Source organism: Pogona vitticeps, chromosome 2, assembly GCF_051106095.1.
Source record: "Pogona vitticeps strain Pit_001003342236 chromosome 2, PviZW2.1, whole genome shotgun sequence".
NCBI lineage: Eukaryota > Metazoa > Chordata > Lepidosauria > Squamata > Agamidae > Pogona > Pogona vitticeps.
This window is the reverse complement of record NC_135784.1, coordinates 192,739,428-192,756,155: the sequence shown is the minus strand read 5'-3', so window position 1 is coordinate 192,756,155 and position 16,728 is coordinate 192,739,428. Positions and strand designations below refer to the sequence as shown.

The 16,728-nt window shown below is 42.5% G+C and overlaps 2 protein-coding genes across 9 annotated transcripts in view; both read left to right on the top strand.

Annotated features, from left to right (window-relative positions):
• The first annotated feature begins 1,415 nt into the window (after window positions 1-1,415).
• LRRC23 (leucine rich repeat containing 23) lies at window positions 1,416-10,216 on the top strand. 7 transcript variants are annotated; one of them, XM_020804176.3, is made up of 8 exons: window positions 1,416-1,554; window positions 2,734-2,883; window positions 4,138-4,250; window positions 4,420-4,673; window positions 4,769-4,899; window positions 6,194-6,330; window positions 8,154-8,415; window positions 9,908-10,216. In XM_020804176.3, exons 2-8 carry the CDS (start codon window positions 2,758-2,760, stop codon window positions 9,950-9,952), a joined length of 1,068 nt encoding a protein of 355 aa, XP_020659835.3. In that variant the 5' UTR covers window positions 1,416-1,554; window positions 2,734-2,757; the 3' UTR covers window positions 9,953-10,216. The 7 variants fall into 7 exon arrangements, with proteins under 7 accessions (XP_020659835.3, XP_072847867.2, XP_072847871.2 ...); XM_078384727.1 differs by having other exon boundaries at window positions 1,528-1,587; XM_072991766.2 differs by lacking the exon at window positions 9,908-10,216 and having other exon boundaries at window positions 8,154-9,019.
• A 51-nt stretch (window positions 10,217-10,267) lies between these two features.
• ENO2 (enolase 2) overlaps window positions 10,268-16,728 on the top strand; it is a 32,237-nt gene continuing 25,776 nt past the window's right edge. Inside the window, exon 1 of one of the 2 annotated variants that reach the window (XM_020804175.3) lies at window positions 10,268-10,545. The gene's annotated coding sequence lies outside the window, so the exon portion shown is untranslated. The remainder of the gene's footprint in view (window positions 10,546-16,728) is intronic. The other variant, XM_078384726.1, reaches the window with a different exon arrangement.

The following is a 16,728-nucleotide window of genomic DNA, read 5'->3' as shown; positions in this document are numbered from 1 at the left end:
ATTTGTAGCAAAGTAGCCCTACTGGAGGCAGATATTGCACTGGCAGATTCTTGATCTTGGCAGATTCTTGATCAGCAGGCATGTCCGCTGATCAAGAATCTGCCAAGATCAAGAATCTGCCAGTGCAATATCTGCCTCCAGTAGGGCTACTTTTGTGGTCTCGTATGGACCTGGCGCCATGTACTATCAGAAAGAAGCTCACGTTGCCAGGGTCACAAAGTCAGCCACTGCTTATTGGTGCATCAGAACCAGTTTCCCAATTCATTAAGCATGATGTGAAAAAAGAAAGACAGCAAAATGGCTATGATCAGAAACAAACTGAGGCAGCTGAAAGCATATTAATATTGCACGATGGTTGAGCCAGGATGTCAGGCTTGTGAAATCTCACTCCAAAGGAATCCTGTGCTTAGATCCAGAAGACCAACTGCCAAACAAAGCAAGTTAATTTGAATGTCACTGTCTGGTACTGCAGAATAAATTAGCAGGAATTTAATGAATCTTAGAACTGCAGAGCTGAAAGGGACCCTATGGATCATCCAGTGTAGCTCTCATCTAGGAGGCGCAGTGGGGAATGGGACGCCCTTCCCCTGAATTTCTGGCTCCACAGCCGGATATTTAAACCAGCAAGCCATCCAGCAGTCCATAATAGAAAAGTCAAGTCATTGAAGAAACAGTACACCGAGGGTGGAAAAACTTCAGAAAACCATGCTACTGTGGATGAACCATGAGAAGACAAGGATCCCTGGGGGAAATGGAAGGCTGCAAATAAGATGGCACAGTATCGGAAGCTAGGGTGTTGAGTTCGCAAGATCTGGATGGGGCTCTTAATGACGACTTGTTGAAGGTTATTAATTCAGACTTGACATAAATCAGAAGCAACATGCTAACAACCTGAAGGGCAGACTAGAGACGTACTGCTATGACGCCCAGCACAAAAGAGAATAGATTCCGGTATCTTGAATAGCTGGACAGCCCGAGGTTTTTATTCAGCCTTTTACGATATATAATGCATTTGTGAAACAATACATATACTGTACAGAAGCAGCAGGCGATACTTTCATTGGACCACTCTTAAAAAAAGTACTATTTGGAGCTTCTGAGGCTAACCCATCTCCCTCAGGGCCTGTTCCAAAGTCAAACCGCCCTTTTCAGCACGTTTGTCAGAGACACTGTCTTCCTGTGTCTCTCCTCACCCTGCACTTTCCATCTTATCCCGTGAACAATTAACAGTGCTTTGCCTGCCCCCTGACTCTATTTTGTTGCCCTCGGTGCCACCGCCAACCCCACACGTCCGGTTCCTCCCTTGCCTGTAGAGAGCCTCCAATCTATTCAAATTAAGTGCCTGCCTCATCCAATCAGCTTCTCCCCCCGGTTTCTTCCCTACCTAGCCTTTGTTCCAGACTGTCCCCTTCCACAATTTCGGCCGTGCTTGTCAATCATCCCCCGGTTGCCTGGGCAAGCAATAGATCGCCCTGGCAACAGTGCTAGCCTCCTCCCCCTCCGTCCAGTGGCCCTGGCAACGAAAATAACAGGCCGGCTCCCGCTTTCGCTTGGGTGAAACCTCGGCAGCAACTCGGGGACTCGGCTGTGGGTGGTTGGGGTTGCCGCCCCCCCCGCTCTACACCCCCCCCTTACTCACAGGTCTAGGGGTGGGCTGTTTTGGAGCAGGGAAGAGCCACCGGGTCGCTGGTGAAGCTAAAGGAGGTGGGGGTGGGAAGCTTTCTAGCTAACGCAGCTTCTCTCAGTGGTTTGTGAGCTTTGCCCTTTTAGGGTGAGCAGATGCAGGCCTTCTTCTCAGAAAGCAGGCTTTTGCTCTGGCTAAACCATGTCAGAATAACACACTTTTTATTGCTTTTGTACAAGACCTTGCAACACTTCCCCCCCCCCCGCCCTTGGAAATGTTCCTGGCTATGCATAGATAAATGTCCCTGAGGCATTGCTTATAACAACAACAAGGAAGTATTGTGGCACTTTTAAGGTTTGCTAGGTTTATAAAGAAGGCTGACGGCAGGAAGAATGGATGCTTTGGAATTGTGGTGCTGAAGGAGGCTCTTGAGAGTCCCCTGGACTGCAAGGAGAACAAACCTATCCATTCTAGAGGAAATCAATCCTGAGTGCTCACTGGAAGGACAGATCCTGCAGCTGAGGCTCCAATACTTTGGCCATCTCATGAGAAGAAAAGACTCCCTGGAAAAGACCCTGATGCTGTGAAAGTGTGAAGGCAAGAGGAGAAGGGGACGACAGAGGACGAGACGGTTGGACAGTGTCATCGAAGCGACCAACATGAGTTTGACCAAACTCCGGGAGGCAGTGGAAGACAGGAGGGCCTGGCGTGCTCTGGTCCATGGGGTCACGAAGAGTCGGACACGACTAAACAACAACAAAAGGTTTATTTCACTGTGAGCTTTTGTGGATTGCCATCAACTTTTTTGAGATACGTGTGGCATCTGAATTGTGACCAAAGCAGTTAGATTTTTCTAGGCCATCTGGAAGGAGCTAAACAGCAAGAGTCCTCATTGAAATGAATGGCCCCAAATAGCTGGCAAGGAATCCAAGGAGTTGTTGATTCACTGCATGTTCCCGAAAAGAGTCCCCTCCGTCAGCTACCGTGTGGCATAAATGGGCGTAGTGAGGGGGAAACCTCTGCCACCAGTATGAATGTATTCCATGGGAGTGAGATGACTCTCTGGCGAATTGCTGACATCTGCTTCCCTTCAATCTCTTTGTTTATAGAGCTCAAAGTACTAGCCTGTGAAGATGTCGGATGAGGAACCTGAGGATGAAAATGATGTTGAGGAACAGAAGGAAGATGCTGAAGACAAAGGGGACGATGAAGTGGAAGGAGAGGAAGAGAAGGAAGCTGGGGAGGAGGAGGAAGAAGAGGTAAAAAAAAATAATATTATCTATTGCATTATGCTTAAAAGTACATAGCACAACCCAGACCATTAGGCTCTTTTATGTTTCCTGAGCATCAGTGAGAGAGATGCTAAGCACATGCCTACTTTTCCCCATTAAATCAATGGGACTTAAAAGGGCTTATCTGTATGCTGCATGGTTTCCACATTAGGTGCTTTACAAAAGATAAACAAGCTCCTTGCCTAAAGTAGCTTACACTCTAAGAATCTAAAAATAAATAAGAAGCAGAAGAAACTACTGATAAAAGGGAGGGAAAAGGGAAGAACAGAGTATGGAGAGGTTAATCCTTGTTGGGGTAAGAGGCTTTTCTATGTGTGTGCGTGTGTGTGTGTGCGCATGTACACATGCATATGTGTGTGAGAGTTGTAGTCTTTCTGCAAAAGGTTGTTGTTGTTGTTGTTATTGTTGTTGTTGTTATTGTTATTGTTATTATTATTGTTGTTGTTGTTATTATTATTATTATTATTATTATTATTATTATTATTATTATTATTATTATTATTATTATTATTATTATTATTATTATTATTATTGAGAACAATATTTGGAACAATATCAAGAAACTTCACCCAGTACTATAAGCAGTTGCAGATCTTAGAAATCACATAATCAGAGCTACAAAAATGGCAATATTAGGAACAGCATAATACTGCGCCAATATTTAACAGATACAGTACTTCGGTTTGTGGTTAAAACTTGTATCTGTCATATAATACCAGTCAATGTTTTATGGTTTTGATTGTGCCTGATGTTATAATAATAACGATGATGGTGGTGGTGGTGGTGATATGCTAACAAACCCATTCCAGCATCTTTTTAGGTATAGAGTCTGCAGAGGTGGTTTACTATTTCTTTCTTCTGGGGAAACACTGGGACTGTGCAGGTTGCTGAAGGCTACACTGGCTGGCCCTTCTCTTGGAAAGCACAGTGAGGAATCAAACTCTCAATGTCTGGTTCTACAGCCAGCTACAGAACTCAAAGGACCCTGACTTTCTGTATTGTAGCCAAACTGTCCTTCTTTCTGGCTAATATAGTGAAGTAGGAAAGGAGACAGAGGAAAGTACTAGTGGGAATATTTGGGAGAAATAACTATAATCTCACATCCCACTTCAATTTTACATCTAGAGGTTCAAGGGCATCTTTATTAACCATTTTTAAACCATCTTTTAAAACCTCTTTATAGTAATGTATTTCTTTTTCTTTCTGTGCATCTTTTACCAGCCTCAGGTCACTAATTTGCTGTCTGAGGACATCATGAAGGAAGGTCTATCACTTTTATGTAAAACTGGCAATGGCCTAGCTCATGCATTTGTGAAATTTGAGGCAAAGGAAAAGTAAGTATGTAAAATATGCCAGAGCCACCACTTGTCCCTCAACCATTTCCCCCTTTCTAAACAAATGATTTGCTTTCCTCATCCATATCCCTAAAAAACGGGGAATTATTGTGGAGAGGAAAGCTGACACTGCTGAATAATATAATTTCCCACTTTTACCTTATGGCAGGGAATTGACAGACATTACCTTGATTCAAAGTTTCATCCACTTACGCTATGTAGACTTGTCAGACAACCTGATCCGAGACCTCTCTCCACTATCAAGTCTGACACATTTATTGTGGCTGAAAGTGGATGGCAATCGGCTGACCAGTGCTAGCATGGACGAGCTACCATATCTGCAGATTGCCAGCTTTGCCAACAATCATATCAAAGACACCAATGGCATTAACCATCCACGCCTGACCAGCCTCAACCTGAAAGGTAGGTGGGCATACACTCAAGATTCTCTCTGAAACCAAGAAAGGAATCTTGGGGATATTAATTCTTTCTTTGGTGTATATTCCACTGATATCCAGGTAATGAGATTGAAGTAATATCCGGACTGGATCCAGACAAGTTGTCAAATCTGCACACATTAGAGTTGCGGGGTAACAACCTAAAATCTACAGCTGGACTCTACCTCCCCAAACTCAAAAATCTATACCTGGTAAGGAAACATGCCCCAGCCACCTCTGTGACTCAACCTAGACATGATATTAATTGTGAGAATTCACTTAATGTGTGTATTTTTATGTAAATAGTCATAGGAAACATAAGCAGCTTTGGCAGTGTGGGAAATTCAACCCTTTCTTTCCTAGTTTCAGGAGTATATTCCACTGGCACCAGTAGACATTTCTCTTGAAATGCAAATACTAGCTTCAGAGGAACCGTATTTTTCTGAATTGTAGCAAAGAAGGAAGAGGAAAGAAATTTCCTAGCTGCTCAGGTTTTCAATAATACTACATGTAGTTTGACCTTACTGTGTTTCAGTCCCAGAACCCCATCTGATATGACATTTGAAACACCTATTCATTTCAATCCCACCTGTAGTACTTGATTTATGCACTGTAATAACTTGATAAGAAGCCCAACAGGAAAGTAATGGGACTGAATAAATACAATGCGACAAGGATCACTTGGGTTCAAATGTGCAATTGTTTCTATACAGTTTAGTGGAAGTAATTGAGCCACCTCCACCCTAACTTTCATGCTAACAGCATGGTTTTCTGTATATGTGAAGCTTTTGTGCACACAGCTGTAATGTCCGCATAATTCAAGATCTCAAATGCAAAGGGTTCAGAAATGTATGGAATTGCATAGTTCACGCAAAGGGCTTCATCCCTATAGATCTCTGTGTGGTGTGTGTCCTAGCTACAGGCAGAGATGTGTGGCACACACAACATCAGATGCATGTCATAGCCCCATCATTGTTCACATACTGAGTTCCCTATTTGTGGATAATGCCTGCAGAAGGTTAATGTGACTGTCTCCTTGCCTGTACATTTTATTCAGTTAGAAGAAGTATTGCACTTCCTCTGAAAATGCTTGAGTTCTGGAAGCAAAAGAATTGCTAGCAGTACTGAATGTGTAGAGATGACAGTGACATAGGCATTTGGTGTGTTGAGCCCTAACTTACTCTTAAAGAACCTGGAGGACTGTAGTTCTGTGTATGCATGCAGATCTATGTCTGGATCCTGGGAATCAGCTACAAAGAATTTTCAGCACCTAATCAAGCTACAGTTCCCTGGATTCTTTGGGAAAGGCTATTGCAGTTAAACTGGTATGAAAGCAATATAGACTTGCTTTCTAATTATATATGCCCTCCAATCTAATTAATTGCAACAGGTTGCTATTTTTTAGGATTCCTTATCTGTGTTTCATATGTGAATGCTCTCTGGAATCCGGATTGATATCCAGTTGCCCATCTTCTGTGTCTTAGCTTGCAACATGTCCCATCCTAGGCACAGAATGCTCTTACCCATCTAGAGGGTCTGGAAGACTTGGAGCAACTCACAATCCTTCATTTACGAGACAATCAGCTTGAAAGTCTGGATGGCTTCTCAGAGACAATGAAATCTCTTCAGTACCTCAATATACGGTGGGCTGTTGTTCCTTGTTCAGAATCTTCATCACAAACACCTTAACAGTACAAGAGAAACAGCACAGGGAGTGGTTTTTGGACCATGTTCAGCTCTGGAAAAAAAAGTCTGGACTTGACTTAGCACATTCCCCACAGTATATGCTGTAAATGAGAGTGTAATTAGTGCAGGATGGTAGAGATACTGATGCCCAGTGTGGTATAGTGGATAGAATTATGGACTAGGGCCCAGGATACAAGGGTTCAAATCTCCACTCAGCCATGGAAACTCATGGTTTGAGAGTGTGTGTGTGTATGTGCAACCAGTAAAACTACTTCTTAAATATCTCACTTATCTTGAAAGCCCTATTGGGATCATTATAAACAGGTCTTGACATAATGGCGCATAAAACAGACAGTAAAAGCCCTGGGAGCCCCAGCCAGAGGCATGAAATGCTAATCAAAATCATGTATCAAGAATTAAAATAATACTACATTAGATAATATTTCCTTTCCAGAATTAAATTTAAGATACAAATAAAATCCCAGTGACTGGGCTGCCAACACAGCTTCTTGTTGGCTCTGTGATTACAATCAGTTAGGAGAGTATGTGTGAGAAACTCTGCATGACTGCAGCAGCAAGCATGTTTACTGTGCTGCTGAACAGGAATAGTCTATCTGGGTATTGAGAACTTGGAGATTGAATCGCAGTAGTCATAAAGGCTCATAATAATTCTCCAACTCTCTCATTAGATGTAATGGGAACATTGGTGAGATAAATATTTTTCTATATCTATTCCAAATTAAGAGCATATTTTTAAATAAGGGATTTTCTATATTTTTATTATCATATATAAAAAGAATATTTGCAAGGTTCAAATTTTTGTGTTTGTGCAGCTAAGGTTACTTAGTTTGTGGGACTGAGAAATAATACCTGGCACATGTCTTAACTGATTGGCTGTATAGTATAACCTTAATTTGGGAAGTCCAAACTCTCCAACTTTTTGAGATTTATACCATGTCCTCTTATTAATTCTTAACTCCATTACAAAATTTATTAATCACAGTTTGCTAGTCCTTTAATTCTTCTTTGCTAATCTTTTTCAGTAGCATCACAAATTGAAAATTTATCTTGGGTAGCATCTTCATTTTGCATGCTGCAATTGTGCCAAACTATGACAATCCAATTTTCCTTAAATCATCAAATATTTTGTTACCTGTTTCAGTATTTCAGAATTTTCCTCCTTCAGTCTCTCCAAATTAGTTGGGATATATCTACCTAAATACTTAATAATCTTTTGAATGCTAACATCCATTTCTTTTCTATTTTTTCCATTTTCTTCTTTGTTATAGTTAAACATCATATTTATACCAATTTATATGTTAACACAGTTATCTCTCCAAATCTTTTAGATGTAGTTTAACGCTCACCATAGCCTTTAAAGGGGTTTCTGTTGTTAAAAGTATCATCAGCAAATAAATTACTTTCACATAATGAGATATGTGTTCTGTTATCCAGTCATTTTGCTACAGTATTCCCAATAATTGAACTTTTATTCCTTTAAAACATTTACCAGTACCTAATACCTTAATTATCATTTTAATGTTGGCCATTCCACACAATCAAATGCCTTAAAAATGTCTAGTGAAATTGTACCTCTCTTTATTTTTTGTTTAGATATTCCATTTATTACATTTACCACTCTCCTAGTCAGCTTTGCCATTCGTCTTCCTGGCATAAAGCCACTTTCATCTATAATTATTTATCTGTTTAATATAACCATTATTGTGTTATCTAAGAGGAGATATTTGATAAGGAAAGTGTCTCTTCCCCATTGCTGCAGGGGGAATGCAATTGGGCAAATCCAGGAACTGTCCAAATTGCAAGTGCTGCCCATGTTACGAGCCTTGGTCTTGCTAGACAATCCATGCACTGAAGAGGGAGACTACCGTGTAGAAACCCTGGTCCTGCTTCCACGCCTTGAACGCCTTGATAAGGATTTCTTTGAAGAGGAAGAACGGGCTGATGCGGAAGATTTACGTCAGCGGCGAAAGGAAGAAGAATTGGAGTTAGAGAGAGAAAGAGAGAGAGAAAAGGAGCTAGAAGTGAGACCCAAAGGGGAATGTCATGAGAGATGGTGGTACTCAGATTAGAACAGGCCTGTAATCGTAGTGCCAGCTTCCTTGATTACTGTTTTGGGCAGCTATGGTAATCATATGACATGATTATATTTGGCAGAGTTTCAGAGGGAGGGGCAACTTGCAGATTTCCTTAGGACCCTACCCCACCCTTTCTCTTATAATTTGAGTGCTGGGCTGTGATTGGCATGGCTCATTATCCAAGAGGAGAATCTGAATTCAGGAATGTAAGCCAGAAGCTTTCTGTCTTGCGTGGACCATCTGAGAGTGATTTATAACAGATACAAAACATTTTGCAGCACCTAAAAGGTTAATAAATTAATGGCAAATACATTCATGGATTATTGTCTGCTTCATCAGATGCATATTAATCTGATGAAATGGACTCTAGCCTACAAAAATCCAATGGCATCATTAATTCGACTTTGAGATGCTACAGAACATTTTATTCTTTTGTTGAGAAGATGGCTACTCTTGAGGAAGTTCCTGAAAGAAAAGGAAGCCTATCAGTGAAGGATGGGCAGGCTGGAGAAGACTACCATTTAACAGTAGCAGTGGAGAGATTATGATTCTGGGTTAGTGGGAACGCTGAATTTCTTTGATCATGTCGCCACTTCATTCAGTGTTGCTGCTGTGGTCCAGAGGATGCCCAAATGTATTCGCAGTTCTCACATTCTTCAGGGCGGCTCCTTCCATGTGTACCAAAGCCATACTGAAAACCAGTTATTTCTGCAGAACATGGATAGGGAAATTGTGCAATATAGTTTTTGTTGGACTTTTGTAAACTTCATTAACTCCTTATCAGTGGCTGTCCTGGCCCAGATGAATGAGAGATGAAATCCAACAAAATCTGAAAGGCCGCTTATTTTTCATCCTTGCTGTAGTGGGTCTCAAGGAAGTAGCTGAATGTCCAAAGAAACTTTAGTGAAAAAGACTCTTCAAGACCTATACAGATAAAACAAAACACCATAATAGAATGTTTTCAGAAAATATGTTGTCTACATTACACAGCAAAAGATGTATGAGAGCAGGAAAAAAACAAGATAAATTGTTATGCATCATTGGGAAGACAACTGACAATTTGAAAAAGTTAACTTATAATAGGCTAAACCCAATTGTTAGTCCCACGTAAAGTAAACTCACAAAATCAATGGGATTTACAGAAATACTAACAAGTTCCGTTTATTCAGTGGGTCTACTCTGGTTGCAACTAACAACTGGATTTAGCTCAGTGTCATTTTATAATATTATGATAGCTCTACATCTGGAATACTGTCTGTAATATTCTCTCTTCAGAAGAATATTTAAATATGGGCAACCATATTTCTTCCCTTTGAGGAAAAAAATTCTGAGCTTTTTCATTTAAAGATAGTTAAGGGGCTAACCACATGACACAAATGTACAGAATTAAGAGTGCTTGCTTTTCTTTCGCCTCACCCCACCCCACCCCATTTCCTAGGAAATAGAGGACTCTTCAGCCCAGGAGGACATCCCAGTGGAGTGACAAGTGGGTGTCTGTCACACTCCTCAGGGCAGAGCGGGAGCTGTGGGCTGCCTTCCAGAGCCTTCGTCGCTGTGTTGTGCAACATTGGTCCAGACAACTCTACATTCCTGGTATGCCTTGTTATCGGAAGGCTGCTGCTGTTGCGGAGAGCTAGAGGCCCCTGTGGGGTGGCAAACGAAGAAGGGCTGTCAGTCTCTGTGCTTTGAATGGGTTCTGATGTGGTGCCTGTGAATAAAAGGAAAAAAAAAGTCTGATCAAGCAGAACGGAGCGGTGTTGTTTTTGGCATCCCGTTCCCGCAGTCCCGTCCACCCCTCCCTTCCCCATCTCTCTCCATCCTCTACGTGCTGTTTGCAAAGCTCCCTTGAAATCCTGACTCATCGCAGCTCTGGGTCACATGCTGCCGTCCAGGCCCTATCAGGGGCGGCTCCATCCCACCACTGCTGCTGTTGCTGCTGCTGCTACCGCCGCCGCTCCTGCCACTGGCTCAGAGGACAGACCAGTTCCCCTTCACATCCTGCATCCCTGATCTTGCCATCCCGCTCCTGTCAGCAGCGCCAGTCTTGGCCGGCCTTCCTGCTCCTGAACTAGGAAGGTAAGTGGCTTCGTCCTTCTCTCTCCAACAAGATTAAGCTCTCATTCTCGACTTCCTCCTTAAATAGTGTCCCAGAATACTCTCTACTACTACACTACCCATGATTGGGGTTTTTTCCCCCACAGTGTGTCCTCTCCCCCCCCCATCTGCATCTGCCCACTTTTCTTTTGCTTTCTGGTTTCACTGCCCCACATTTGGCTGTTAGAAATATCCCCTCTCAGTGGATATCATACTAAGGCATCTGGCCAAGGTACTGAGCAGTTAGCAGGCACTGGTTTAAGTCCTTTCTTAGGGAGTGAAGGGGGAGTCTGCAAGACAGGGGACTTGGGAGCTCCAGGGATCAGGTTGTGTTTTTGCACCTCCACTACCGGCCAGTCCTAGGAGCAGTTGCATGGGGTAGTGCCAGATGATGCAAACCAGAGAGCAGACAGACATATAGTGGGGCTTTGCTTCAATTTGGTGATGGAAAGGGAAAGCAGTGGGAGCACATCCTCCTCCCTGCGCCACCTTGAGACCGTGATGCCTTTTCCAGAGCAGTGCCCTGGTAATCGATATAGGACGAACTGGGTGCTCTTAAAACCAAGGTCTGGCCCAAAACGACTGGAGCTGCAGAGCTTGAAGAGCAGCCACTTTCAGCCAGCCTCCCAGAGCAGCTTATATCTCTGATCCCAGTGGTTGCCTGTGGGTCCCCAGCTGTGCCTCTCCCCTCCTCCCTCCCTCCCATCCTCATTTCCTCCCCATCCCTTATCCCAGCTTATCTGGCCCTGACCTCCTTTCAGGGCAGTTCTACTCATGTTGCCTCTGCTTTTTCCCCCCACTGGTGGAGTGGAAACATTTGGAAGGGGGGAGAATGAGAAAAGAGAGTAGAAAGGAGGGAGATGAAGTAGTGATGGGGAGGAACCTCTAAGTATGTTCAGCTCCCTTTCAACCCAGGCAGTTTTGGAAGGACTGGGCAATAGCAGGACAACAACACAGAGCCAACATCTTTCTTCAGCCTCCATCAGAACAGGAATGGATCAATGGGAAAGTTAGCAACAGTGCCAATGAGGGGCCGGGGACAATTTGGTCTAGACTGCTTACAGCTTGGACCCTGCTGCAAAAAAAAAAAAAATGCTGACACCATGGAGTCCTTGGCATACGTGTGCACGTAGGTAAACACATGGCAGGACTCTACACTCAACATTTCCCTCTGACTGTGGTGGGGGAAGGGCAGGCAAGCAGGAAAGTTTCTCTGGGCACCCTGCAGAGAGTATCTATGGGATCTGATAGGCTGCAAGCTTATTTCAGCCTGCAGAGTCACTGGGCAGCAATGGAAACAATTGATGGGGAATACCAGCCCAGAAGGTGCTTCAGAACAGAGAGGGAAGGAAATATAGGAGCGCCACAAAACCCCTGCCTTGTTAGCTCAAATTCCCAGATGTCGGTTGTTTTCTTGCCATCAGATCTAAAGTTCCTTATGCATCTGGACAATGACGCGGAGACTAAAAGCCTTCCTGCACTCTACCTTGTACTTTTACTCCTTCCATCTGTCTAGTGCTTTATCAGGCTCCTTTCTCCTCCTGTGGTGTTGCGGCCTTCTCTGTTGTGCCCCTCCCCTAGGGAGCCTTCCCTCTGCGTCATCCACAATGCAGGTGGAGGGGGTATCCATAAATCTCTTCCTGTCAGAGCATCAGGTCAACATGGTATAGCCCTTATATTAATTCTTCCAGATTATAGCTGGCTTAACACCAATTAAGGAGGGGGCAGCTGACCAACTGATTGGTAGAAAGCTGACTGGCAAGGAAGATGGCTGGATTCTTCTGCAATGCCCTTTTTTCCACCAACTTCTCCCAAGGCTTTTGATCTGAATACATCAGTCAACAACAATAACAACAACAACAATAACAACAATCATCATCATCCTCTGGATGAAACACATTTCAGTGGTCCCCGCAGTCATTGGGGCTTTGGGAACAATATCAAAAAACTTCACACAGTACTATAAGCAGTTGCAGATCTCAGAAATAATACCATCAGAGCTACAAAAATTGGGAATATTAGGAACAGCATACATACTGCACCGGTATTTAACAGATATTTAGATTTTTGGTTAAAACTTGTATCTGTTATATAATACCAGTCAATTTGTTATAGTTTTGACTGTGCATCATCATCATCATCATCATCATAGATCTGCTAAGCCAGCAGACACTTTCCCCTTTCTAAATAATTCATTTCTGTACTTCGTAGCAATGATCAAATAGTGGTCAGAAGGTATGGCCACAGTAAATCTTGGCAATGCTAGCCCTGCTTCCTGCCAGAATGAGAGACTGCCTGAGATTTACATGCAAAGTGTTTTGTGATCCTTAGAGGAAGAACAGTGGTTATGTTACAAGAATGCAATAATTTTAGGAGTAACAGGAACTCTTCCCTAGACTCCCTGTTGTTGCTGCTAAAACATCAGTCTTGTTGATATAGCACACCAATAGTAATTTATATATTTATTATTTCAAGTCGTATACTGCCCCATTAGTGCAAACATTCTCTGGGTGGTTCACAACCCGTCACTCATCGTTAAAATCAACAATACAAAATTACAATATTTAAAAAATACAATAAAACCCTGTCCTTAGCTAAAAACCTGCATTTGAATAGAACAGACACATTAAAAACCGATGTAGGCATCTCAGGGCAATGGTTAAAAGGACTAATGAAAGGCAGCTTTGTATAATTCTGTTTTTATTAATTGCCTAGAAACTGAGAGGGATGGTGCCTTACAAAGCTCTGTAGGGGGCTTGATCCTGAGGGAAGAGCCCACAACCAAGAAAGCATGCTTCCTGGTCTGCGCTCTTTCCGACCTCCTTGGGTGTCACAGTTTTTAATCTCAAGGACTGGGAAGAGCAGGTGGGATGGGCAGCTGTTTCGTGGGAGAGCCATCCCAACAAATATCGAGACCCTAAACTTTTAAGACTAAACTGAAGCAATGAAAGCCTCCACGCTCTGTGTAGGGGCAATAGTTCCTCCCCTTTTAGGATTGCCTTAAAAATGCCCTTACAGTGTTGTTCTAGCACAGAACACATACAGTGGAGGGAATTATCCAGCAGATCTTCCCAAATGCCCATGACAGACGAGGCACTATCAGTTTCGGACATTTTAAGGGCAACAGAGTTGGCTGCTGCAAACTCCATTGCAGTGTGAATGTGAATTCCCCCAAACAGACATGCGGTTTGGAAAATATCTACATCAGCCCCCTGGGCCACCTCCAGCATAATAGTATCTCATGAAACTTGAGGATGCTTCTAACCTACATGACCCAAAGAATATTAAATTTAGAGGGTTATAAAGGAATGCAGAGGACTCTTTCTGTTGTGAGTCCTTGAACTTCATTTGCTTTTTCTCCCTGGGGTATTGAAACTGCAGCCTTTCCAGCCCAGCCTTCGAGAGTACCACGCTGCACGGGTCTGTTTTGTATCTGTGACTTCATCAGCTCAAGGCCATACTACCCAGCCTGGATCTTATGCTATTTCCCATGCAGAACACACTCTTCAGACTGAAATCCAAAGCCGGGATGAAAATAGTATGAAAACCCAGTCTGAAAAGGTAGAATCAGGAGGAGATGTGTGCAAAATGTGTGACTCGTGTTTGAACTCTGGTGGTTTTCCTCAAAATTCTTCTGTTTAAAAAAATACCAGATAAGTCAGACACATCTATATGAGTGGCAAAGGTTGGGGCTGGAAACATAGATGGATCTATCATGGAGCAAAATTGTGTCAGATTTTGTGAGGCAAAGAGGAGTGGGAGACAGGTCTAAGCACCATCTGGCCAGAGGTTCTGTGTAAATTGCACTGAATAAAAAAAACTCAAAAATTTATTTTCTCTTACATTGCACAGCATCCCTTCAATTCAATGGGACTGGTGCAGGAGAACTTCTCACGATGTTTTGTTCAATGTAAATTAGCAGGAGGGAGGAATCTATTTACATTTTTACCTCAGTCAGTGGTCATAACATGTAACTGGGTGGCCTAATGCCCTCCCTGAGATCTCTTTCTTGCTTCTTATCTGTATGATGTATTTAAATAGATTCTATAGTTATTCATTCCCTCCCCACCCTGGAACTAAAAATCCCATGAAAGGAGCTAGAGATCTCAACAGAGAATCCTCACTCTTCTTTCAGAGAAACCATGATGAGTAAAATGGTGTTCTCCATTTGCTGTGGAGCACAGTGGGGATGACCCCCGTCTCCTTCATGTCCTGCTTGGGGGCTTTCTGTGAGCATCTGGTCGGCCTCTACAGAATAGAACCCTGCATCAGAGAGGCCTCATCCCCATGCTATTTTTTAAAAGTTCTAAACTGGTTTTCAGAGTCATACGATTTCTAGAAAGAATTTAACTCAAGATTTGGTGCAGTTCCACCTTTTTGATGGGTGGAGCCAAAGATGGAGTCTCACACTACAGAGAATTTGCTTTGCTGCGCTTACTCACGCTGGGGAGTGAAACAGAAAACGCCCTTGATTTCCATCATTTCATGAGGCTACAGCGATAGCTAGGTCACAAACAATCCGGAAGATCCATACTTGAATCCTCTTTTTCTTTTCCTAAAATAAGCTGTGGGATGGAGGGACAAATGGATTAGAGTGACAGTGCATGGGGTTTTATTCTCACTCCATTTTATCTCTCATTGATTTCTCATTATGAATTCTTCCTCCCTTTGCTATTACTTTCCTCCCCTTTCTGGGATATATAAGAAGGCTAAAGAATATGGGCATTCTGCTGACACAAGGGCACCAGAAAAATCTCACTGTGTTGGAAGCTGAGAGCCAATACTTCTGAGAAGAAACATGAACCAATTGTTGCTACCTGTCATCATGTCATATGGCAACTCTATGAATGTGTGATCTCCAACATGTCCTGTCCTCTACAGCCCTGTTCAGCTCTTGTAAACTCAGGCCTGTGATTTCCTTTAGGAAGTAAACCCATATCATGTTTGGTCTTCATCTTTTCCTGCTCCCTGCAATCTTTCCCAGCATTATTGTCTTTTCCATAGAATTCTGCCTTTTCATGATGTGCCCAAAGCAGGACAGCCTCAGTTTCAACTTTTTGCCTCCAGAGAGAGTTCAGGATTGATTTGATCTCAGACTCACTTATTCACCTTTGTGGCAATCCAGGGTATTTGGCAAAGCTCCCCTCCAGCAGCACATTTCAAACAAATCTGTCAGCTTTTTTAACGACCAGGTTTCATGCCCATACATGATGATTGGAAATACAAGAGTGTGGATGATCTTTCTCCTTGTTCTCCAATGACACATGTTTGCACTTGATAATCTTTTCTAATTCCTTCATTGCTGCCCTTCTGAGTCTCATTTTTCTTCTGATTTCTTGGCTGCAATTTCCATTTAGATTGATGATTGAACCAAAGTATACAACATCTCTATTCCAATTTCTTCATTGTCGACATAAAAGATGTGTAGTTCCATAGTCACTTTTTTGTCTTCTTAACGTTCAACTGCAGTCCTGCTTTGGCACTTTCTTCTTTCATGTTAACCAAAAGCCACTTCAAGTCATTGCTGTTTTCTGCCAATAGGATGGTATCATCTGCATATCTTAAATTTTTTAATATTTCTTCCATCAATTTTCACTCTTCCTTCATCTAAATCTAGGGCATGTCTGCACTGGCAAAATAGCTCACTATCTGGATAGCTTTTAGCAATGTTTGGTTTATGGCATCCACAAATGTTTTGACTTTGAATGATTCATCCTTTTCCATGTTTAGAGCTGTACCACTTCGTGTTGGCAGAGTGATAGGGTTTGTGGGTTTTTTGGAGCACTCCTAATTAGTCTGTTCTGTAGCTCATGTGGATGGTTAGTCCATACCAAAAATAGACCTGTGGCTGGTGCTATCTGAGGTTACAACCCTGTGGTGGATTTGGTGAGTTGTGGCATTGAAATGGATGACAGAGGACCCCCCTCCTCTATTTTCATCTACTCTACCATTTAATAAAAATATATATATTGTGAATTTCGTTGTATGGTATACTGTGTATATACTTACAATGACAATAAATTATATTATTATTATATACATTTTCCTACCAACACAGCATTTTACTAGATAAGCAAAATACATCGGTAGCATTATGTGTACCATATTAGGTAGGTGCAGTGCTGTTTCGCTATGTCACTTTATTTAAGGGTGGGAAGGAAAGTT